Below are 24,182 nucleotides of genomic sequence, written 5' to 3' on the forward strand. Positions count from 1 at the left end.
ATTATTAAGGTACAGTGCCACTTTCCGAACCATTAATGAACGCTTGTGTACACAAAAACGGCAGGCAAAACCGTTTTAAATGTGTTTCCTGTATGGCGAATACAGCTGCTTTATTTATGTCTGTATGTAAGTTGTTGTGAGTGTGGAGGGAGCAGCTACAGGTTAGCTTAGCCTAATCGATCAGTGCACTACGAAGCCAGTGCTAGACAGTGAACTGTCAACGGAGCCCCGCCGGTCATTATCGGCCGATATTCACTCTTAATAGTTTGATCGGTGCTCTCTATAAAGGCCGATCAGGAGAGCTGGATCTGATCGATATGGACATAAACGCGAGTGAAGTTTTAGCGAGCTGCATGAGAAACTGACGGGCTGTCAGGAGAGGGAGGAAGAGAGGACAAAAGAGATGATCCTTACTCCCGTGTTATTAGCCATATCCGGTCATAGTCCGGTAATTACCTGCTAACGGAAACTCTGCTACACAATTCTTCTTCTTATTATTATTGAAACATGACCGGTAAGTTTCAAATTTGTCCGGTAAAATTAATTCTGTCCGCGGAAACCCTGCTCCGGACAGCGCAAAATGCGTATATGAAGTGTCATGAACGCAATAAATACCCTCGTGGGGACGCGCTCATGTGATTGGCTTAGAACGAAGGAGACATCTGATTGGCTATAGATAGAAAAAATTACAAGTACGAATCGGGTGACCGTCAGGGGAGTCTCAAAAAACCCACACACGAATGCACAGTGATCCATGCACAGAAAGCGGTTTGTGTTTGTACTGTAGGTTCAGGGGATTTAAACGGAAAACAAATATGTGAGGATCAAAAATACATATGTAAAACTTTTTTCTGTAGCCTATTTGGATTTTATTTACATGCATATGAAACGGAACACATTTGTGTGTGCATTGAAAAACACAAGTGTGGATCCGGAAATACAAGTGTGGATCCTTTTGCGGATCATGAAATACAAGAGTGAATCCTTCTGTGTGCATGTGTGTATTATGAGACTGTTCTGAGCCCATAGTCCCCCACCCTAAAGATAAGGATCAGTTTCATCCAACAGCCTTTTTGAACTCTTGAGCTCATTACTACTGTCAATTTACCTTTTATATACTTTTATTTAGTTTATTCATGTTGAATTGTGTTGTATTGTAACTTCTGCGACTTATTATACGTCTTACAATTCTAAAATTCTCATTGCGAATGTAGAGTTCTAATATGTTCTTTGCCAATGTCTCTGTAATTGTTGTGCATATCATAATAACTTAAATGTGATCCATAGGAGGGGTGGGGGTCTGCGATCCTCTTCATGTTGAAGTTTTTGGCTCGATTCTCAGAGATGCGTCATGGCTCTCCTCATCCAGCGCTGTACTGATGTCACACTAAAGTAATAATAACCACAGCAAAAACTTAAATTAGAGTCCAAATATGCCAAACATCTCGGGGAATCAACAGAGATGCAAGCTGAACACTCTTAAAATGCATTCTAACTCAGATATTATAAATGTGATCAATATAACTTAGCAGACATTATTATTCTTCCTCAAAGACAATCACTAATATTCAAAGACATGGGCGTAGGAAGCATCCTGAATGTGGGGGGGACATTTTTTTTTGTGGGGGCGAAAAAATATATAGATTTCCTGTATTCTGGTGCATTTTAACAGGTGGTTTGATACTTTTATGTGGCTATACTAGCATGAGGAAAATGATGGGTACATTTTGTAATTTCATCCAGTAGTAAAGAAAGGAAACATATTTGATTATTAATTCAGAGCTGTCTTTGAATTAATAAAAAGCAGTTTAAATGCCCATTTTTTGTACATTTATATACAACAATAAATATTTGTGAGTGCATTGAGAGATATTGTTGTGGAGAGTCATTTATATATAAATCGCAAAATACATTTGTGAATCCTTCTGTGAGCCTTTATTAATATTGAGACTGATCTGACTCCATAGGGACTGGGTGGGTTGGGGTCTCTGATAATCCTGTTGGCCTTCTTCCTGCACCGCTGGGTGTGGACTTCCTCCATGGGTGGCATCTATATCCTGGTGATGTGCTGAGCAGTTTTCATCACCCTCTTTGATGCTTTACAGATAAAGGCAGTGCCAATGCAGTACCAGGCGGTGATGCAGTGTAATAGAAAAATATTATACTCACTTACTTACTTTAATAATGTCATAGTGTGATTCGTATTTGCTAATGTTTATCTATATTTACTACTTCTCACACTTCTTAGCTAAGCTTGGGAACATTCCTTATTAAGAAGATTTGTTGCAGTGTTGTTAGTTACACTCTATGTGCACCAACAGTATGACCTTCAACTCAGTTTAACTGAGAACTTCCTGATACGGCCTCCCTAACTCCCTAACTCCCAGAATGCACCTTTGTTATCACCCCTCCCTTTCTCCTCTCTCTGTGTTTATATATGCAACCCAAACTCTATTCTTCGTCTTTCACTCTGCATACTGTATGCTCTCTGTATGACTGACTGAACTTTCTTGCAAGAAATAAAATACGGCAAAGACAACTGAATGGTTTGATTCTCTATCCACATTTGATAAATAAATTCCCACCACATGCAGCGAGTGTAGTGAAGTGTACAGGAACAATATCATAATGTACATAAACTATTATTTGTATTAGGCAACAATAGGCTGTGCCCTTTTAGTATGTGCTCCCCAATGGACTTGTTGTGTATAATCGTTATTAGAGACTGAGTAGAAGCCCAGAGAGGTTTTATTTATAGTTACAGAGTATTTATGTTATTTCTTGTCTTGAAAACCATTTTATGATGCATTTATTTTCAACCACAGAATAAACAGATGAGTGTATATACAGAAAATATATTTAGTCATATCCTATTGTCTCGTTTATGAGAGATGATGGTCACATTTGACACATGATGATCAACTCCCACTTTTGCTCAGGTGTCAAAGTCAAAGAGAGAAACATAAGTGCAGTTGTCTTTAAACAAGTCCCCATACAAACATATTGCTTGTCCTCAAGTGCAATTTTAATAATAATACAAATATCTGCCAATCCACTTGCTACATTACAATTACATAAAAGTTGTGTAATCCTTACGATTTCAGTCCTGGGCGATTTGAAACTGAGGTGTACTAAACGGTGATGGGAAGTAACTAAGTAAATGTACTAAAGTACTGTACACATTTGAGGCACTTGTACTTTACCCGAGTATTTTTAATTTATACTGCTTTGGCTCTACTGTATTTTGGAAGCTAATTTTGTACATTTTACTCAACTACAATTTCACAGATGTATTTAATTACCTTATACATTCATATTTTGACACACAACAAGAAGAACTTGTAAAATCTGATTATTTGTTAAAGATTAAATCATCCAACATTATATTCAAGTAACAAAGCAGTTTGAGCTTCTTAAATGTGAAGATTGGTTGCTTATGCTTTAAAATATTTAAATACATTTTTTTTTTTTTTGTTGCATTATGAGTGCTTTTACTTTTAGTGCATTTTCCTAGTCGTACTTAAATACTTTTACTTAAGTGCCATTCTCGATGAAGTACGTTTACTTAAAATGTAGTAGGCCTACAGTGTGGTATTAGTATATTTACTCAAGTAAAGTATCTGAATACTTTTCCAACCCATAACGCTGTGTTTGCAGCTTTACAGGGGGGAGTCAAAGGGGGGACAAAGGAAGGGGGTGTTCTGAAATGAAGCCGACTCATGTGACGCTTTCTCCCACACAGCTCTTTGGAGTAAGCAGGGGGAAGTATGGCGCTCGGTGTTGTTTGGTTTATAACAACCTTTTTAAGTCTAGTTCATTTAACACCATTACCTTTACCCGCAGGTAAGTTAACTGTTATGAAGTTTTACGTGTGTTACTATTCGTGTATGTGTTGTTGCAGAACTGTTGGTGGTTTTCGCTTACAGTAGCCTATCGTTGAGACTAATTTAAAGGCAGAGAACTAAACAAGTGTTGTCACCAGGCAGTTTCAACTCAATGTTGCCACAATATTAATGGCAACATTAAGATATACATATGTTTTCGTCATGGTGCAAAATGTTCTTATCTCCTTTACTCAAGTAGTAAAACTGCCACACTACAATGCATTAGTAAAATGTACTCAAAGTATCAAAAGTAGGCTAAAATAACTGATAATGGGGGAAGAAAAGGCCCATATTAGCTTCATAGTATAGGATTATGTGAAAGTCTAGTTATTACTCATACATTGACGTGTAGCCCATCATTTTTCAATGTTATGTTTTACTATTATTTGTATATTTGCTTACTTTGACTACTTGTTGACTTAACTTTAACTCTTTAATGTTTGGTTTGTTATTTAAATCTAGATCTATGCATTATATTTTAATAAAATTATCATACTTAAAGTATGTGGCATTAAAAAAACTCATGTTAAAACAGTTTTTTTGTGTGTGCACATTTAGGGAACATGAACATGAATGGTTTTAGGCCTGAATTTAATTTGAACATTTGAAATGTTTATTATTAGGCTGATTTATTAACTTTAACAACTGTATTCTGTCTTATCAGATGAATATCCATTCAAACTATGGATGTCACAGGTATGTACATTATTACAGTGTCAGTTAAAATATAAAACATATTTTGAATGCTTTCATAAGAAGTTTTATGAAAGGTCTTCTGTATATGCTGTTACTTTTTTTGATGTGCAGCACAACAAGGTGTATGCCACTGAGCAGTACTACCACCGGCTCCAGATATTCACTGAGAATAAGAGGGAGATTGAGCATCATAATGCTGGGAATCACTCATTTACAAGTACGGTACAGTTCTGCACTAACCCCTGTATTACATCTGTAATGTATAGATTATTAACAAAGAGTTTACACTCTCCTTTAAACATGTCATATTTTCTAAAGTTATAAAAAGCATTAATCTTCTCACAATGTTGTTCATTTTCCAATCTAGTGGGCCTGAATCAGTTCTCAGACATGACATTTGAGGAATTCAGGAAATTGTTCCTTCTGACAGAGCCTCAGGTATGATATATATATATATATTTTTAAAAACAACACACTTACTTTTTTACATTTACTTTTGATATTAATGTTTGGTTTTCGGGCCTGTTGTAGAACTGCTCAGCTACCACAGGGGGTCATCTCAGCATGGCTGGTCCTTACCCTGAGTTTGTGGACTGGAGGATGAAGGGCAACGTTGTGACTCCTGTGAAGAACCAGGTATACTATAATATGCTTCTGAGCAGCCAAAACTAACACCTAACTAGAGGAAGAATCGGTATAAGAACTTTGTTGAATTTTAGCACTAAGTTACGTGCTCATTTTTAGTGGAAACTTTTGCAGCACATCCTCCAAGACTTGTATCTCTTTTCAAGCAACATTTCGTATGTAGAAAATTGTGTCCTGTTTAAAATACTTAGATTAAAATGGGAGAACTGAAAAGTGATATAAACCAATGTTTAAGTGCTATAGTCAAACAAAGAGTTGAATTTTGTATTCATGTGGCTTGACTTAATCATACAATGAGCATGATGAAGTGACAAATACAGCAGGGAGAAAAAGGATTTCTCTCTGACTTTAAAGGGGACCTATCATGCAAAATGCACTTTTTGATGTCTTTTATACATAAATATGTGTCCCCGGTGTGTCGGGGAACTCACGCAGCGTCAGAAAATAAAACCCTTTCTCTTTTCCTCTGTACCCACATCTATGTGGGATCTGTTTGTATTTTGAGCAAAACTCATCATAGACATGTTTTTATATATTTTTATATATCTGAGACCCATAATATATGCCTAAAAATAGTGCACTTTAAGCCCCGCCACGGACACATAATTCAATTTCCTGTATTCACAAGCAATTGACCTTCATTTGTAAAAAAATGTGTGGAGTGCCTCTTGAACATAAGTGAATTACCAGTGGTTAGAGTTAAATTGTCTGTGTCTTCAGGGTCGCTGTGGAAGCTGTTGGACCTTCTCTACCACTGGCTGTTTGGAGTCAGTGAATGCTATCGCTACAGGGAAGCTAATCACTCTGGTGAGATCTGCCTGACTATTATTTAGTAATACTCAAGTCAATGATGATTCAAATGATGTACTTGCAGAAGTCATCTCTGTTGTACTGTCTTAGTTTTATTCATTCCTGGATGCATATGGGATCCTGATTAAGTTGTTTGATCTCATAGACACTCAACCATTGAGCCACGATAGCCTAATATTGCTGTTTGAACGAAATCCAAACTACACTAAATACAAGACATGTATTACTGTCTGACTATGGGAAAGTAAGAACAATTGAAAATTACCTAAATACAGTTTCTGTCAAAATAAACGTTCACTATACCCAGACACATTTAGGGTATAATATGTGATCTTCTTTTGATAACTAATGCAATCATTTGTATACCCCTGGAAAAGGCCCCCCCACCCCTTTGTATACTTCTGATCTAGGCTTTATGCCAGAGTCTTTTAATGATTCGACATAGTCCTATAAGTACAGTATAATTGCTTTGCATGAAATGATAATGCAATTTGTTTTATGTTCCAGTCTGAGCAGCAGCTGATAGACTGTGCTCAAGACTTCAACAACCAGGGATGCATGGGGTAAGTTTGACTCTTTAGTTGTTTTTGCAGTAATAGCTATATACATAGCATTATAAGTCACACTAAAAATAAATACACTTGTGTATTAAACTCTATTTGTTTCAGTGGCCTCCCCAGCCAGGCATTTGAGTACATCAAATACAACAATGGTCTCATGACAGAGGAGGACTACCCCTACAAAGGCCATGTATGAGTTCTCTGGAGTAATGTCTCATTGTATAAATACTTTCTTTGACAAAAGGAATTCTCAATCTGTACATTTTTGTCTTTCCTTTCTTAGGACGACACTTGCCATTTTGAGCCTGCTCTTGCAGCTGCTTTTGTCCTGGATGTAGTCAACATAACAAGTGTGAGTGAACAAGTGTATACATCTGAATCTATATTATCAGCAGAAATTATTGCTAATTGTATGATAACTGTGACATTGTGCCACTGCCTTGAGTACTTACAGTTACAGTCCAATATACTGGACTGCCAACTATTTAATCACAACTCCTAACTGCATTGTGCTTTTCATTTTGGTATTAAACTTGCTTTTGCTTTTCTAATTGACAGTACGATGAAAAGGCCATGGTTGATGCTGTTGCCCGGCTCAACCCTGTGTCCTTCGGCTTTGAAGTCACGGCTGATTTTATGCACTACAAAGAAGGAGTTTACACAAGGTGAGCTAAGGACCATGAAAAGCACATGTATTTATGTATGTGTATTTATTGTCTTTTATACTAACATGTGGTTAAAACTCTTCAGAGGACTGTGGGGCCCTGTTGTTTCGGTCCATTTTGCACTATGAAAATATTTGTGATACAATAATGGGATTTTGTGTAGTAATCCTCCAGCACCAGATGTATTTAATCATGAAAGAGGATTATGAAACTAACAGAGCTACCAGTGAAATCTGCAAATCTTACTCATGGTTGTTTGCAGGATGTGACAGAAAAGCTGCTTGCACCTCAAAGCACAACACATATATTTAGACTTTTGTTTGATTTGGTGCTTTAAATGTCTGGTTTTGTCATTATAAAATCCAGATATAATCAGTTTAATATGATATCAAACATAGAAACCAGCATTCTCTGCAAGTTTGGCATGAAACGTTACTAAAATTATTATTCCATCATGAGAAATCATTGTTTTCTTCTGATCTCCTTTTTATCTGTGCCCACTGTGTTGGTCTGATGGCTCATTTGTTATGGTACCTACAGTTAAGAGTGCTTGTGAATCACTTCATTCAACTTTCTGTCCTCTCTATAACTGTGCTTTTTACTCTTTGGCTCTCTTTTTCATGGCTCTGTCACAAACAGGTATGAAAATATTTACAGAAACGGCTACAAAACCCAACTTTACATAGGCAGGTTGTGATATGATATTGATGAGAACAGTAGCCCATTCACCCTACATAAGACATGTACTCTATTCATGTTTAAAGCATCAGCATTGTGTGTTTAGCACCCAGTGTAAGAGCACCGCAGACATGGTGAATCATGCAGTCCTGGCTGTGGGTTACGGCACTGAAGAGAACGGCACGCCATATTGGATTGTGAAGAACTCTTGGGGTCCAGCCTGGGGAGTGGACGGGTAAATATAGACTCTGTGTGTGTCTGCTTGTGTTTTGGTCCGACCATTTGTTAGAGATTCCTGGATCACTGACACCTTTCTTTTTCTTTATTGAATCAGGTACTTTTTGATCGAGCAAGGGAAAAACATGTGCGGATTGGCTGCATGTGCTTCCTACCCTCTCCCTTTAGTAATATGAGGAGTAGCATCACAACAAAGTGGAGGACTGATACATCTCAGGATGGGATGTGATGCCTGTGCTTTCCTGTTTCCTGTTTGTGTTTTATGGAGAAGTTTGATTTCTCAATGTAATCTTAATATTGTTACAAAAATAAAAATGTGTCATATAATGTCCTGTCTGGTGCTTTCAGTTTTTTCTATTGCGGTAACTATGGGGTGCCTTTTATTAATTATTTGTGTTTTCTACTATTTTATTTTATTATGTCCTGTCTGTGGAGCGCTTTGAGACCGTTAGTTACTGTATGTGAGATGCATGGTGTCACGCTAAGTGATGGACATCCCTGTGGATCTCTCAGATAATGTTATGGCCAATCATCCATGTGTTATTTATTTAATGTTTCAGTCAGTGGCCTCTTTATGGGTCCATAAAGACAAAATGAGCTGTGTAAAAATCTCTGAATGTTTTCAAAGACGATAACAGGCTGCTTCTCCGATCTGCTGCGATTAACAAAGATTAGAGATGGTCACGTACTGTACATGGGGCACATTAGGGAGTCTGCGCAAAAGACAAGCAACTGTTTGTTACCATTTTTTACACGGTTTATTAATAAACAATTTCCCCCTTGACCTTATGTGTAGTTCATTATATATTTGCCTTATTATGGATTACATTTCTCTATGTTTGCATGCTTTTTGTCATTGAATATAAAAATTGTGCTCACATTTCTTTTAAATACAATAATTTTCTCGTTTATTGACTTTATATCTACTTTATATAAGATTATTATCTCCCTTTAATGAGATCACATTTTATTTGTTTATACATGTGCCATTTCCTTTATTAACATTTAATCTGCTATTTATATTAATTACTCTGAGCCACGTCTTCATTCACTTCCATCTGTTTATGTATTGGCACCGTGCTGCCTCATTTATCTACTTACATTCACTGAAAGCACAAGCACTTTTAAATTAAGTCTTATCATCTTCCTGTCTGCTATTGCCCACATCTGACGAAGGGCGGCGACATTTTCACTTGTTCTGCGGAAGTTAAAGACCGAAGCAAGGGATTAGATGTCAATCAAATTGTAACGCTGCCCATTGGCTATTGACAACATAGACCCGTCCCCTTTTTCTGATGACGCGTGAACACTAGCCAAAGAGCTACTTGGATTCTGTTTCACAACACAGAGAGGCAGAGCAAGCTACAAAACATTTCTAGCATGTGGCGCGAAATGTCCTCTTTAATCTTTCACCTAACAGCTGTAGGCTTCTTAGAAATAGCATTTTGGGAGTTTTTCTTTGCATAAATATTTCATTCTAATTGCTACAAGTGCACTAAAATGACAACAAAACGCGTACTTGTTTTGAAATTACAGGTGAGTAGTTGACGTTTTTTATCTGGTTAAATTAACATGAGGTTACTCACCATATTGTATCTGTTAGCTTTTCTATGTATAGAAGTCAATGGTTGGTGTTAAACGTACTTAAAAGAGAGTAGAGCAAGCATGTTGAGGCAAAAGTGTGTAAGTACATGCATATCGCTAAAATGTGTGCATTTGTTTTATTATTTCCAGTAAATTACATTAATTGTGTACACCTTGTAGAGAATGACCCCTCCGGTTCTCGATGGACCAGTCCGACGATCTGCACGAAGAAAAGCCATGGTTCCTATACGCTTCAAGGACTCATCGGAATCAGTGAATACACACAGCAAGAAAAGGGTAGGAGACACTTTCTTAATAACATTTAGTATCATTTAGTATGTTTGTTTGGTTTCTGTTAATATGCCCATATTTTGCTTATAGAAAACAACTCCAGACATAAAAAATAAAAGCCAGAGGAACAGAGAGGACATTAAAGAGGATTGTACATCTGTAAGTATGAACTACCCTGCTCAGTTTATCATGTTCATTGTGCTTTTATTCACTACATGTCTCTACATTCTCAGCTCCTACAGTAACTGAATGTTTTTTGTAAAATGTCAGTGCTGCTGTGTCTTTGTGTAACACAGGATGGAGATGGAGGTCTTTCAGCATATGAACTGGAGCGCCTGGAGAACATTAGACGGAACCAAGCCTTTCTGTCTTCCATGAACATACTCCAGGTATGAAGACTAGTGGGGTAGTCCCAGGGTGCTTTGCATTTTGCTACTGTGTCTCCTCGCTTACATCACTTTCTCATGTGAGAGATATGAGGACGTAGGAGCCAGAAGCTGCCAAATAAGATAACATAAGATAAGATGAACCTTTATTTATCCCCGTGGGGAACTTCCGGATCAAATGAGAAATCCTTGGTTTTATAGCAACAGTTTTAAGTGACATCAGTTACATAGTATGACTTGCTTCAAACCATGTGGAGGTGATGCACTTATACATCAAGCTATTTACCGACACACAGACTAATACTCCTTTGTTTTCTTGCACAAAGCTCCCTCATCTCCTCGAGGTGCAATTAAACCTCCATGATAGACCCAATTTAGCATATTGAGAAGCACCCTAGCCACATGGGCTGACCTGTCGAAAATATAGTCTGAATCCCATTTCATGAAACTACCAGTGGCAGCTATCAGGGGAATCAACTACAAGTCAACCAGAAGAATATTTAGTTGTACAGTAATGAATAAAAGCCTAATACACAAATATTAAACGGCATATGAAAGGATATGTTATGTACTGATGCATCAAAAACATTGTGTTATAAGATACAAGTGTAAATGTATTGTAATATATACTTTACATTGAATAGTAAGATATTGTCAAAAGTGCAGCTTTTAATTTCTCATACTCCATTTCTGTACTACATCACATCCCCTCAACAGTCCAAATTACTTGGATATTTTTGCATTCATAAAATAAAAAGGTGGGACAGAAGTTTGTTTGTTTTTTTGCTCGAATCTGGATAAACTCATTTCTCAATGGTGATCCTGTGTTTTATTTCTCTTGTGGTCTCATGCAAAAAGCACAGGTCTAAATTCTATTAATGATTTCTTTATCAAAAGGCAATGGAGGAGTTGAAACAGTTTACGCATCCAAAGCCATCGCAGAGAGGTCTGATGAGGTATGATCAGTGATTTCTAAAGAAAATGATTGTGGGGGCATGACTTCAGATGTGTTTATCATGCCTCATGCTGCTGTTTTAATATGTCTGGGAACTTTTTAACTCAGATTTAAACAAGCATACTGTAGGAAATAGTAGGAAGTGTAAATAATACGTACACCTTGTTCCTTCATTGGTTACAACAACTTGATAGCTAGTTGTCATTAAGTAAAGATATTGTTATATAGCTTTACATCTTTTCAAACAACAGCATTTGCGTTCTTTCTTAATTTCATACCACTGATCATTAATTACTTATTGGTTAGAAAATGTGCATTTTGACATCACTAGAGTGCTAAAAAATGATAGATGTGACTGTAATGCTCCCTCTGTGTTGTTAGGTCACATGCTGCTGTAAAAGAAGTCCTGCCAGCTCGGAAATCCCTTCGTCTCCAAAACATTGTGGCAGAGACCCTGACCCCTCCTCCTAAACCCAGTGGGAAGCTGAAATATACACCGGTAGCTACATGTAAACAACGTTATAATGTATATCATGCTTCACTTCATGCCACTCTGCTGCTCTCTGTCTCTCCATGGATTCTTCTTCTTGCTGCTTTTTGTTTTAAATGATTTCTTGCTGTTGTTCACTTGAGTTTTTTTAACTTGCTTTAAAGTATTTGTTGCCCAAGCATCCTGCTGGCCCTCTGCCCATGAATCCAGTCAACATGGAGCAGGGAAGCAAGCTGCCTTCACAACTTCTGGAGCTCTGCTCCGAGGTAAGACTCTCCTTTCCTCTCTATAGAGAGGCGAAGTCCCGCCCATCTACTTCCGACCCATGGGACCTTATTTCGGAAAAAGTATGTATTGAAGTCAATGGAGAGAGAAAGATTATCTTTCGACCCCGTTTGAATTGTGCCACGAATTACACATATGATGTTTGTCAATCTTAAAAAATCATTTCCATGTCAAAAAAGTCACAGTTTGTCGTAAAACTGTTGAAATATAAGACTATGAAAAATACGCAACGAGAAAGACTACAAATCCCAGAATCCCGGTCCCGCATGCTGGCTCTTACGGAACCGACTCACTCCCCTTGTGTGTATGTACAGCGCTCAACATGCCCAGACTTGTGGTGATTTTCACCTCTTTTAATACTTTTCGCCTCATTCTGAAAGAAAGAAGTGAAATGTGCCAACGTGACGGCCGTCTTGGTGTGTGGTGCGAGACGGGAGATGTAGTTCATTGAGCGGTTTCACACACACAAAAGTGTTACTTCACAGTTTTACAACACATTTAAAAAATTTTGACTTGTAAAATTATCTTTTAAATTGACAAACATCATATGTGTAATTCGTGGCACAATTCAAACGGGATCGAAAGATAATCTTTCTCTCTCCATTGACTTCAATACATACTTTTGTCGAAATAAGGTCCCATAGAGGACTTCGCCTCTCTATTGGGGTGTTTCTATATATTTGTTGGTTCCTTCATTTGATTCTTTCTCACATCCATAAAGAAACACAGTGCTGTTGTGTGCCATCAAAAGGCAGAATAGCATTTAAACTTTAAAATATTTGGAGATCTCTATTGAGATATGTAGGCTAGAATTTTTGTATTGTGATTACATGAATGTTTCTTTTTATAGGATTCGACAACAGAAAGAAAGATGGACCTTAAGCTGAATGAGTAAGATTACAAATTCTGATCTTTCTGCACCACCCCTCAGTTTATATTAGTTTTCCTTTAGCCATTGTTTTAGAATCAAACATTCATTCATTCAACACAACACAAGAGGCGCTTTCACACCGGAGTACTTTTACCCGTACTTTTCCCGTTTAGTTCCGATAGTTCTTGGGATTTTGCGGTCACACCAAAAAGAGAACTTAGTTCAGAGAACTTTTACCCCATTTTTAGTGCCTGCTAGAGAGGTGGTACTTTCCTGGGGAGAAAGAAGTTCCAATTTCTGATTGGCTGGGCGAATTGCAAACCACGCCCCCTAAAACTCGGAAAGGTTTTTTGAAGCCGCCATTGTATTTGCTGGCATTAGCATTATTAGCATTAGCCCCGCGCACCAACGGAGAGAGACTAACTTATGGCAACACAAAAGAAAACATGGGAGCGGTGGAGTGATGAGGAGGTGTCGGCGTTCTGGCGATTTACTCGGAAGGCTTCAATAGAAGCTGCTGGGAGTCCCAGCAGCTTCTATTGAAGCCAGTCCCCAACTCCGGGGACTTCCGGCCGGGGACTTCGGGACAGCGGCTTCATTTGCGTAATCTTCCCTCACGGAACTTATTCCGGTGTGAACGCGATCGGCTCTTAGTTCCATGGGGGTACTAAGTGCTGGGAACTAAGTACGGCAAAGTACTTGGTGTGAAAGCGTCTAAGGTTCATACAGGCAAACAATCTTTTCACGCAGGTATTGCTCTGCCCTTAAGAACATGAGGATAACTGAGGACACCGCGGCCAAAGTGGTGAAGGATCGCATCTTCTCTGCAGCCTTCCACCCCTGCGCCAGCAGCCTGCTGATGGCAACCGGAGACAAGGGGGGACATCTAGGACTCTGGAAGTTGGTGCGCTTCTTTTCCTCTGTTCTCAAATATATTATACATTTGTATGTAATCAATGGAGGGCAGGAGGTCGTCCCAAGATCACCCGGGAAGATCTGACTCCTAACTAGGAAGGTCACAATTCCAGAAAGCTGGCGGTCAATACCAATATCAGTGAACATATATGTTTCTCAAAACTACTTTGATACCACAGTAAAACAACTTATAATAACAACAATTCCCACTCTATTTATCAAACCTTATATTTTTTATTGAAACAAGTAGGGCTGCCCTCGACTAAACATTTTTCTAGTCGACCAATAGTCGTAAATTAAGAGATTAGTCGACTAATTGTTGCATGTTTATGAACATTATGATTATAAATATATATTATTTTTGAAATTATTTTTTTCCCTCCCAAAATGGGTTGAGTTTCAAAGGCTGATAAAGAGCTTTATTATAACAGCATGGTACGTTGTGCTTCACATAAAATATAAAATAAAACTCTAATAATAAACCTTTGAAATATAAATTAAAAGTAGAGCGCATGAGAGTCACAGCGCACGGACGCAGCGGTATAAACAGCAGAAGCTCCGATAAGGAATCTTATTGTGTGTGTGTGTGTGTGAACAAGCAGCGAGGACACACACATGGAACATTTAGTTCCAGTTTCTATTATTCATATCTGAATATAACAAACCAATAAATACTACAGAGAAAACGGAAAACACTAAAAATATGAGCGTCGCCAAAAATCCCTAATCATGAAATGAAAGCTTTATCGTTTTCTGAGGTCAGAATGATTATATATTAAAGGTCTATATATGTTGATACCAGAGCACCCTAGGCAGAAGGTCCATGATCGATATCGTTATCGTATCATCGGACCTGAGGCAAAAATAAAGCAATTGGCCTCGCTGTTCCAATAGTTCTGGAGGCGACTGTATTTGTTTTATGTCTGATATATTTATGTTGCATTGTTGGAGGAGCCTGGGACTTAAGATTTCCATTGTCATATCTACACTGTAGCCGTGCATATGGCAAAGCATTTGAACCTTTGAACTCCACAGGATGTTAGAAGATGGACAAAATATATAACTCTTATATAATATGAAAGACTCCTTTTCCTGCCTGTGTTTGCTCCCTCAGGGGGGGGATTGGGGGGATGATGGTGTGCTACTATTCAGGCCCCACACTCGTCCTGTGAGCTGCTTGGCGTTCTCCAGAGCTCAGCCCACCCACCTGCTGAGCCTCAGCTACGACGGATCTCTGCGCTGCATGGATGTCGAGAAGGCTGTCTTTGATGAGGTGAGATGATGAAATCTCATTTAAAGTGGACCTATCATGCTATATTTGAATAATATAGTGTAGGACCATACCTATATAAGGCATATTTATACTTTTTTTTTTTTCAAAATACCAAACAGATCATGCATTTTAGCCATGCCTCATTTTGCTCAATTTGACATTTTTTAGCTCTGTTTTTGCAAGGGCTGATTCTGTGAGAACAGCACCATCTACTGGCCTGGCATATGTACTACAGCGTCTCCAGCGCTTTCGACCGGCAATGGCCGTGGCTGTCTCCTCCTGATTGGTGGAGTTGGCCCAATAGCCGTAGCGCCACTGTCCTGACGTCAGGACAGTGTTCAAATCTGGATCAGTTTTTATCAGATCCGTTGCAGCCCCTTTTTTAGAGATTTGGGTATGGAGGAAAATAGAGAGGGTTGTGTTTTCTGACACTTGGTGAGTTCCCTGGAACACCGGGGACACATATTCATGTATAAAAGATGTACAAAAGTGCATTTTGCATGATAGGTCCCCTTTAAACTTGTATTGTAAAGATTGTGAGGTAAACCTCCTACATCCATAGGTCGGAAAGAGCTGCAAATATCAGTACCGCCTTATGAAGCTGATGTAAATCTGTTTGCATATTGTTCTACTGTAGGTGTTTATTGAAGATGACCTGAGAACATTTGACTTCCTGTCACATGACTGTTCGACACTATTGGTTGGGAACTGGAATGGAGAAGTCGCCATTGTCGATAGGCGCACCCCAGGGTAAGGGGCACTCGTTGAAATGATGTTTTATGAATGATGTTTCAGAAACTTGTTACAATGGTATTTATTCTCTGCAGAAACTCCCACGAGTCCCTCTACTCTTTGGACCTCAAGACTCTGCTTTGTGTTAGCGTACATCCTTTACAGAAGCAGTACTTTGTTGTTGCAGAAAGCAGGTATAAACCTTTTATACCCTATATTAGAATCATTCCATCCACATTTCTCTTTGTTTTATCAGAATCAGAATACCTTGACTCGTCCCACAGAGGGGAAAGTTGCATTTAGTTGCGATTACACTACTTTATTGCTTTCATACTACTTTATTCCTACACTTATTTGAAAATAAATACTGGTTATTTTTATGTGTATTTTTGTCATTTGTGTCATTACATTTTTTTTAAATCTAGAATATTTTATGCATGGCTGTTCACTTTTGATGGACCAATGTACATTTCCCTCGTCAAAAATATTTGTCTATTGCATTGTACTGATTTTATGTTTTGTCTGCAGTGTGGTGAGTATTTACGACAGCAGATGCCTGAAGAAGAATCGCAGTGAGGCAGTCTCCACGCTGCAGGGCCACTCTTTAAGCATATCCAGTGCTTATTTCTCCCCTCGAACAGGAAACAGAGTTCTCACAACCTGTCTGGATAACCACATAAGGTGAAGCCGACTCAGCACTTGGAATAATTGTGTGAAACTTTTCTTTTCAATCTCAGCTCAATGTCCATCCTGATCTCTTTTGACAGAATATATGACACATCTGCAATGACTGCCGAGTCTCCCTTGCTGACATCCATCAGGTACATCCACTGTGACCCAGTGCTTTCATTGTTCTGAGATCTGTGTTATGGTGACACACTCACAACCTGTTTTATCAATCTTCATTTTCAGACGCAACATGCGCGACTTTAGCGTGTTGAGTAAACTCTCAGCAGTGTGGGACCCCAAACAAGAAGATTGCTTTGTGGTGGGGAGCCTGTCCAATACTCGGAGGGTGGAGGTTTTCCACGAAAGCGGCAGACTCCTGCACTACTTCAAAGATTACGAGAACCTGAAGACGGTGCAGTCCGTCACCGCCTTCCACCCCACGAGGAACGCCTTACTGGGGGGCAACAGTGCAGGACGCCTGCACGTATTCACAGACTGAGATGAAAACCAGAATATGCGACCAAAAAACCTGTTTGCTTGCAGTTAGGTAGCAAGAGCATGTAAGAAATGTGTACGTCCATCTATACTCGTTCAGTATAGAGGGATATCTCAGTGTTTGGAACGAGTTTAATCCCCTCTGTAGATCCATACGTTTGTCCTAGTTCTCAGAGTAAATGCAGTTGCAAAACACACCTATGGTATAGTCACAGGTTCATGTTGTATTATGTTTTAACTTTGCACATAAGTCATCTTAAATCATCTAATAAGTTTGCGAGACTGTTCAAACTCTGCTGCTGGCAGATTGTGAGTGAGCGGCAGTGTCCTGAAGTCTGGACCGAATTTAGTTTGGACTTCTATTTAATTTAGGTTTAGGAATACCTGTTTACTTTGAGGTTAGTTATTTTTTTTGTTAATCAATTAGAAAAATCCTACAATCATACATCGCATCATACATTGCACTGTAGGTAGAAAATTACACATTTTAAAATATTTTTATAAAATATTTTTATAATTTTCTGTTTGTAAATGTACCTGCTGTAAAATTGATTGTGTCCTTTACATATTTTATTTTCTCTTGTGGCTGCTGTATCAATAAAGATTGAGATTTTCTTTTTTTTACCAGACATTTTGAATGAATGCTCCTGATTTCATTAGTGGTAGTATCATTGTCACCTTAAGATGGCAGCATTGTGACTAAGAAGTCTTTTGTTTTCACGCATGCACATTGCTGAGACACTTGTGAAGGCACTGATTTTGGAGGTTTGTTTCTGCCGTGAATTTTAGATCAAACTTGAAGCTGCACTAGCGGACAGATTTCAAGAATAGATTACATTTATTCATAAATAAATTACACCAGTCTTATTTCAGTGATTGGAAATGAGCAGTCTTGTTTGGAGGTAATAAATGCAGAACACATGCTTACAGAGACATTTCCATGTGAAGGAACACGGTACAGGAAGGAAGCTTACAGTAAAACCACATCGGACGCCTTGTTCCTGTTTACATGACTCGGGTAAATAAATACTGGCGTTGCCTGTCAATGGGCCCCCACTTTTTTAGTTCAAGTGTTTTAAGCAAAAACAATACAAAAATCAATGTATTAAACTGCGTTACAATAAAAAATATTCAGGTAGTTGACTATGCTACTTCTGCTGTGTTCAAATGAGTTAAAAATACAAATCGCTCCACTTCCATTTTGCTATATCCTTTTCATAGTCAAACAATTAGTCTTTTGTCAGTTCATTTACATACTTTCACAATCATTTTTGCATCTACTCTGTTTCTCTAAAATGAGTCAAGGAAGAGCAGTGATTAGGCAACGGTCAGACAGGATTTACATGAAAACGTTACCTACGTCTGTGTCATCATGAACAGTGGGCATCATTCCCTCACACATGCATCTACAGGCTGGTCACCTTCTGAGGGGATTCAAAACACATTTCCAATAGCAGTATACATTTGCAGTTTCATGGTTGTTGATCATTATATTATCTGTTATATTTATTGCTCAAATTAAGTTTTTCATACACATGAACATAAAATGAGACCTTAAAGTACAAATGATACGCAGTAAAAACACATGTTCTGCCTCGACTTGCCTTTCACCGTACACAATCAATCAAACACCTTCTGAGTTAAAGAAAACACATACATAACTAATAAAGGCTGAACAAAAAACGTTTTCTATTAAATATATTAGTCCATATTTCTGTCAAACTCACCCAAAACACATAATTAATACTACTTGTTATTTCGCCAACTTTCCCTTAATTTTAAAATGTACAAAATAAAATCAACATTTAAAGCCATGTAATACTACAGGGATTCTCAAAGCACTGATTGTGTTAACTACCAACCTGTGGATCTTTTTGTGAAATATTTGAATATTAATACTTTACTGCCTGCATATCCTAAACCCCTCAGTATCCTAAACCATTGATCTTGTTGCATAACTACAACATTATTGTATTAGGGTATAATATACCAGTCTATAATTTACCACTTGTTGAAAGGACCATTAGTTAACTGTAAGGTTTTACATAAAGCTGTTGATTGCTCTGGGCTGTAAATAAGCTGTTTGTGACATAACACTTACGTAATAAGGCTGGAGAAGGAGAGAGGATATCAGAGTTCCCATCTGTTGGTGCAAACGGACAAATATCAGACAACAGAGGTTTCTTTGGTAGGTGCGATGATGAGGATAGCAGTAGGACGTAAACATGACTTATCTTAGGCTCTCGTGTAAATGTTGATAACTATACATCCACAGTAAAAAATAATGCTTCAAGTCCATTAAAAGCCACTGTGAGGAAATCTGTGTTAACGAGACATGAGTTTGTACAAAAATGGAAACATGACTTAAACATATTCAGCTTTTACAGATAAACGCATACATTTGAACGAAGCAATGGCTAAACAAAGTTAATTGACCCCTCACTCGACATGAACTAAAAATAAGCTCTCTTGACCGTATACTGTGGGGTAAAACAAAGTTACCCTAAATGTAAAGACTCTTATTTATGAATATGAACAGTATTGCACATCAAGATAAACTCCTTCTACAGAGTGAGGGAGTCAAATAACTAACCCAAACATTTCACTATCACTACAGCGCTAGCTCACAACTACTGTAAAGGAACTACAGCAACGTGACGACTGTTTCTTTCACACAGAAGTTGATTGTAGCTATTATTTGGCTGCTATTTTATAAAATCAGTCAACCTACCACCTCCAATACTTACTTAAATCCTTACAAATTGTCTTTAAATCATAGTCATAGGACGATAATGTTATCGGTGATCTAGTGGCTGGACAAAAATGGTAACATGAGCACACCGTTATTGGACGTCTGACCACAAACTAGACACATTATTACTTTACATTATCACCAGCACCAACGTCACTCCTGGGTAAAATAGCTGCTGCAAGTATTTCTCGGTTGCCAATCATATTATTTGCAAATATTATTTAACTCAGGACTGATCTACATTCAGTAAGTGCTGCAAGGTTTTCCATTTCACACTTTCTCTAACCCCCAGATACAAGTCAAAACAGCAGGTTTAATTATCAGTGACAATTATAAATTCTAGCTTAATGAAGGTTGGCTTTAAAATATATAAATAAGATGAGCTAGACTGGCTCTAAAAACTTCACTCAAACTCTCAGGTTACCAATACACTCCCAAACACAAAAGGTCAATCTGTCTCACAATAATGTTGCAGGATATAAATGAATAGAAAAATAAAGGCAACTATATCTGTGGTTGAATGAGTGAAGTCTGTCAGACGTTCAGTGTTTTAAATGAAACCCTGTTACTGTGGCTTTGTGTAAAAATAAAATACCTTGAAATGACCTGAATTTCCAAAGTAAAATGTGATTTTCTTTCCTCGCAGTGATGGTCAGATATAATAAACAAGGCTCTTCAGAGGACAGTCCTTGGCTTGTGACAGTAACTCCCTTAAGAGTAGCTGGGTTGATATTGGGAAAAGGGCTGCCATTCTTTTCCTTTTCCCTCCCCCCCCTCTCCTCTCTCTATTAAATGTCCCGTCTCCATCAGTGCAGGCCTGTGTTTTGTCTCTGCTTCACTTGCTGATGAGGAAACCTCCCATCCATCGTAGCTTACAGGCGAACCAGCGCCGCAGAGGGCAGAAGTATTCAAAGTGGAACTGCTGGAATTCAGGCGTCTTACGGATGTCTCTCAGGAAGGCAATGTCCAGGTCTGACTCTGTGAGCATGATGAGCAGCAGCAGCAGGGCGAACAGCAGCCCGATGGTGACCAGGAACAGCCGCAGCACGCTCAGGATGAACTTGTTCAGCTCCTCCGCGTCGCTGGGTGGGGCCGGCCTGCTCTTCACCAAACGCAGAGCTCGCCTGCCGGATGAAAACTCCGCGGTCTGCCCCTCCTTCGACGCTCCGGCCTCTGACTCCTTGTCCTCCACGCTGCGGGGCGCCCCGTTGAGGTGGCGGTTCAGAGGGTTGTCCATCCCGTGTTCGGCCACAGGTGTGGAGAGCATGCTGTCTGAGGGGCTGTACGCCTCGTCGGAGATGACTGCCGACGTGCTCGCCTCGCTGCTGTCCATCATGCTGCCTCGAGAAGACATGAAGGAGTCGCCATGGGAGACGGAGCGCACGGGTGTGGAGTGGGCGCTGTCTCGGAGGGACTCCAGACCTGAACACAAAGGAAGTTAATGAGTCAGACATGTTTAATAACTGGGAGGTATTGTTGCAGAACACATGAAAAGACGGCTCCTGGCATCAGCCAGACACTGAAAACAATCAGCCCTTAAAACTTCTCTTCAAGGAAGTTCTCCACCTTGAACCCATAAGAAGAACCCCAAAAGGGCAGCACTCAATAATCCCGCAAGACTAAACCATTTCTTCTTGTTACCTGCACCGTTAGCTGGCCTGTGGCAGCCATGGAGTTGTGGGGGGACAGCGAGCCTGGAGGGCGTCCTGGAGCTCTGTCCTGACCCGGGAGCAGAGCCTGAGGAGGAGGAATCCCCCGGGAGGGCGGGGAGGAGCGGGAGGACCCCCAGAACTTTACCCAAGAGCCTGGGTCCCAGAGACAGCACGCGCACATTCATATCTCGATAACAGTGGTTGACCATGCGCAGGTGAACGTTCACCTTGGTCTTGATCCGGATCAGACACTTCACCATGGTTCCAGTGGAGCTAAAACACCGGTCTGAGACTAACTTACTGCTGTACTTCTATTCTTTATTCTCTCCGCTCTTGAAACAGCCTCCTCTCTCTCTACCTTCCTGCTGTGTGTCTTTGTCATTGACTGCGGCTGACTAACTAAGCACCCCCCCCCCCCCCCCCCTCACCACAGAGAGCCCCCACATGCTGGCAGGCATAAAGATAAATGGAAAGACAGAGTGAAAGACAAGGAACAGGAATGTGGCTCACCACGGTCCCTCCCTGCCGTGACACACATGGCGTGGCCCCTGACAGCAGGAGCTATTTTCAGGCTGAGATATTATTACAAGTGGAAATGCCAGCGCAGTCAGAGCAACAGGACAAACACAGGGGGTTTGTTTCAGTGTTGCAACAAAGGGGTGCAATATCAGAGCCTACAAGAGAGGGCTAGTTTCACAAAATACCCTTTTTGAGGAAAACAGACTATGCTACAAGTTTATTTAGTTTTAGAAAGGCCTTACAACTGAGAGGAAATAAACTCACAGTGGCAGCTCTGGCTAAAGGTTAATAGCCTGTTGGAGGAAAGATGGGACGTAAGTGCCCTTTATAAACTGACAGATTGAATTTCCGATGTCAAAATAATGCCTGAGGCCCCTGGCTCAAGGATCTGGAGTGTGTGTGTTTCAGAAAGCGAGCATCAAGAGTGCAAGATAAACATCAAAGGGAAGAGAATGACTGACACTCACGAGTGGGGGGGCGCTCACATGGAAAGGCTACTTTTCTAAACAGGAAATGTGTGTGTGAGTGTATTACAAATTGTGTAAGAGCCTTAGGTGTGTAATCTATAGTTGATCAAGTCACACAAGTGATTTCCAACCAAATTGTACCCCAGAAGTATAGTGCCAATTCACCACATATCGAGATATACTGTAACACATAGACTAGGTAGAAAGTTAGTATAACTATATATAATAATAATAAAAATGATATGCCAAACACTAGCATAGAATAGTATAAAATCATTTTTGTACAAATTAATAATCAGTCTATATAGTTATTAGTGGTGTAGAAACTTCACTTAAAAATAATTTAAATTGAACACATTTACAGAATAATGAAGGATGTCAGATAAAGGCTTACTTAGGTTAATATAAAAAGGCTGTTTGGGTACATCTAGGGATAAAAGGGATGGAAACACTAAGAGATGTGCAGACTGACTAACATCTGCATTTTTTGTCTATTCTTTAGAGCAGGGGTGCCCACACTTTTTCAGCTTGGGAGCTACTTTTAAAATGACCAAGCCCAAAAGATCTACCTACAAGGCCTGCCCCAATCTGTGGGGGCGTATACACTGTGGCGCGCTTACACTAATTGCGCCGCATAAGCGCATAATAGTGCACTGCATTTGCGCTTCAGATGAGGAGGTGAGGCCCCCTCATCACTGCATGAACCCGTATGGCTCAATACAGCTCAGACTAGCTTACCTGTACGTCAATCAAGTGGCAAATGCCATAGTAAGGATGGATGATGTATTGGGCACCCCTGCTTTAGAGGTTAGGTTAAGAGTGAGATTTACCCTCCATGATGGAGATGTGCACAGCTCTCCGTCGGGTCCTGGGCACACTGGTCAGCCGGGGGCCGTGAGTGATGGAGGGGCAGCTCCGACTCGGCACCATGCCGGCCCTGGACAAAAACACACACCCGTATGCACATGTCATGCATTCAATTAATATTTTTCTTCCACATTTCAGCAACATTTCGAGCTACACGAAATATTTCCTATATCTATGTAGATAAAGATTTATTTTAAGGATTCTGACCTGTGTATCTCGGGAGGGTCTCTCTTAATTTTGGCACTTTGTTCCATCACTTCTTTTGCAACCTTTCCACTGAGAAAACATAGAAGTGAATTCATAAACATAAATCAAGCACTGCATCTCAAAGCTGTCCTTAATATATAAATACTTAATAATCATAACCTCTTCATAAAACGTATCAACAATATTGTGGGAGCAATTCAATACCTGTATCTGAAGCGGCTACCCTTGAAGAAGAGATTGCTACTGGACACAGTGCGGACTTGACTTGACTTCTCCAACCTGTAAGGAAAGGGAAAGAGAAAACATAATTAACATAATAATAAACATTGTGTACTCTATGCCGTGTTGTGTCTTATGTGTTGTGACTCACTTGTAAAAGGCCTGATTCTCTACGCCACATTTCCACAGGTGCTTACAGGCCTCAGGTGTGGGTGCAAAGAACGTCAGTATGATCTTCTTATCCTGTAACATGTACAGTACATTAACTCATACTTACATATATTACATTTTACTTCAATCAGACTCCATGGGGTGATAATGATTGTCATCAAGAGGACATTTCCTGTCTGATTAACTGAGCTAAGGGCCACAGTGCAT

At 39.5% G+C, this 24,182-nt stretch overlaps 3 protein-coding genes across 5 annotated transcripts in view; 2 read left to right on the forward strand and 1 right to left on the reverse strand.

Annotated features, from left to right (window-relative positions):
- Positions 1 to 3,726: 3,726 nt before the first annotated feature.
- On the forward strand, positions 3,727 to 8,522 carry LOC117471203 (pro-cathepsin H-like). The gene is made up of 12 exons (XM_034116049.1): positions 3,727 to 3,843; positions 4,549 to 4,580; positions 4,692 to 4,797; positions 4,948 to 5,018; positions 5,112 to 5,216; positions 5,946 to 6,032; positions 6,543 to 6,598; positions 6,704 to 6,785; positions 6,879 to 6,947; positions 7,154 to 7,260; positions 8,045 to 8,173; positions 8,273 to 8,522. Exons 1-12 carry the CDS (start codon positions 3,768 to 3,770, stop codon positions 8,349 to 8,351), a joined length of 999 nt encoding a protein of 332 aa, XP_033971940.1. The 5' UTR covers positions 3,727 to 3,767; the 3' UTR covers positions 8,352 to 8,522.
- A 977-nt stretch (positions 8,523 to 9,499) lies between these two features.
- wdr76 (WD repeat domain 76) lies at positions 9,500 to 17,750 on the forward strand. Of its 3 annotated transcripts, none has more exons than XM_034117145.1 (15): positions 9,500 to 9,711; positions 9,940 to 10,056; positions 10,141 to 10,209; positions 10,347 to 10,439; positions 11,334 to 11,392; positions 11,773 to 11,890; positions 12,046 to 12,147; positions 13,017 to 13,057; positions 13,788 to 13,941; positions 15,067 to 15,225; positions 15,863 to 15,975; positions 16,053 to 16,151; positions 16,486 to 16,638; positions 16,725 to 16,778; positions 16,870 to 17,750. In XM_034117145.1, exons 1-15 carry the CDS (start codon positions 9,676 to 9,678, stop codon positions 17,123 to 17,125), a joined length of 1,623 nt encoding a protein of 540 aa, XP_033973036.1. In that variant the 5' UTR covers positions 9,500 to 9,675; the 3' UTR covers positions 17,126 to 17,750. The 3 variants fall into 3 exon arrangements, with proteins under 3 accessions (XP_033973036.1, XP_033973037.1, XP_033973038.1); XM_034117146.1 differs by having other exon boundaries at positions 12,061 to 12,147; XM_034117147.1 differs by having other exon boundaries at positions 9,534 to 9,711; positions 9,910 to 10,056; positions 16,870 to 17,125.
- A 90-nt stretch (positions 17,751 to 17,840) lies between these two features.
- LOC117471885 (FERM domain-containing protein 5-like) overlaps positions 17,841 to 24,182 on the reverse strand; it is a 68,822-nt gene continuing 62,480 nt past the window's right edge. The window contains exons 10-14 of the mRNA XM_034117144.1: positions 23,956 to 24,047; positions 23,790 to 23,864; positions 23,586 to 23,654; positions 23,342 to 23,448; positions 17,841 to 21,295 (exon numbers count right to left, since the gene is read on the reverse strand). Of these exons, the coding sequence (XP_033973035.1) occupies positions 20,709 to 21,295; positions 23,342 to 23,448; positions 23,586 to 23,654; positions 23,790 to 23,864; positions 23,956 to 24,047 (930 nt within the window). The 3' untranslated portion in view covers positions 17,841 to 20,708. The remainder of the gene's footprint in view (positions 21,296 to 23,341; positions 23,449 to 23,585; positions 23,655 to 23,789; positions 23,865 to 23,955; positions 24,048 to 24,182) is intronic.

The sequence above is a fragment of the Trematomus bernacchii genome, unplaced genomic scaffold (assembly GCF_902827165.1).
Source record: "Trematomus bernacchii unplaced genomic scaffold, fTreBer1.1, whole genome shotgun sequence".
Taxonomy (NCBI): Eukaryota; Metazoa; Chordata; class Actinopteri; order Perciformes; family Nototheniidae; genus Trematomus; species Trematomus bernacchii.

Coding starts and splice junctions, on each gene's coding strand:
- LOC117471203 (XM_034116049.1), top strand. CDS start 3,768: ATGGCGCTCGGTGTTGTTTGGTTTATAACAACCTTTTTAAGTCTAGTT. Junction 4,581..4,691: donor TCAAACTATGGATGTCACAG/GTATGTACATTA, acceptor TTTGATGTGCAG/CACAACAAGGTGTATGCCAC. Junction 5,019..5,111: donor TCCTTCTGACAGAGCCTCAG/GTATGATATATA, acceptor GGCCTGTTGTAG/AACTGCTCAGCTACCACAGG.
- wdr76 (XM_034117145.1), top strand. CDS start 9,676: ATGACAACAAAACGCGTACTTGTTTTGAAATTACAG. Junction 12,148..13,016: donor TTCTGGAGCTCTGCTCCGAG/GTAAGACTCTCC, acceptor TTCTTTTTATAG/GATTCGACAACAGAAAGAAA. Junction 16,779..16,869: donor CCCTTGCTGACATCCATCAG/GTACATCCACTG, acceptor CTTCATTTTCAG/ACGCAACATGCGCGACTTTA.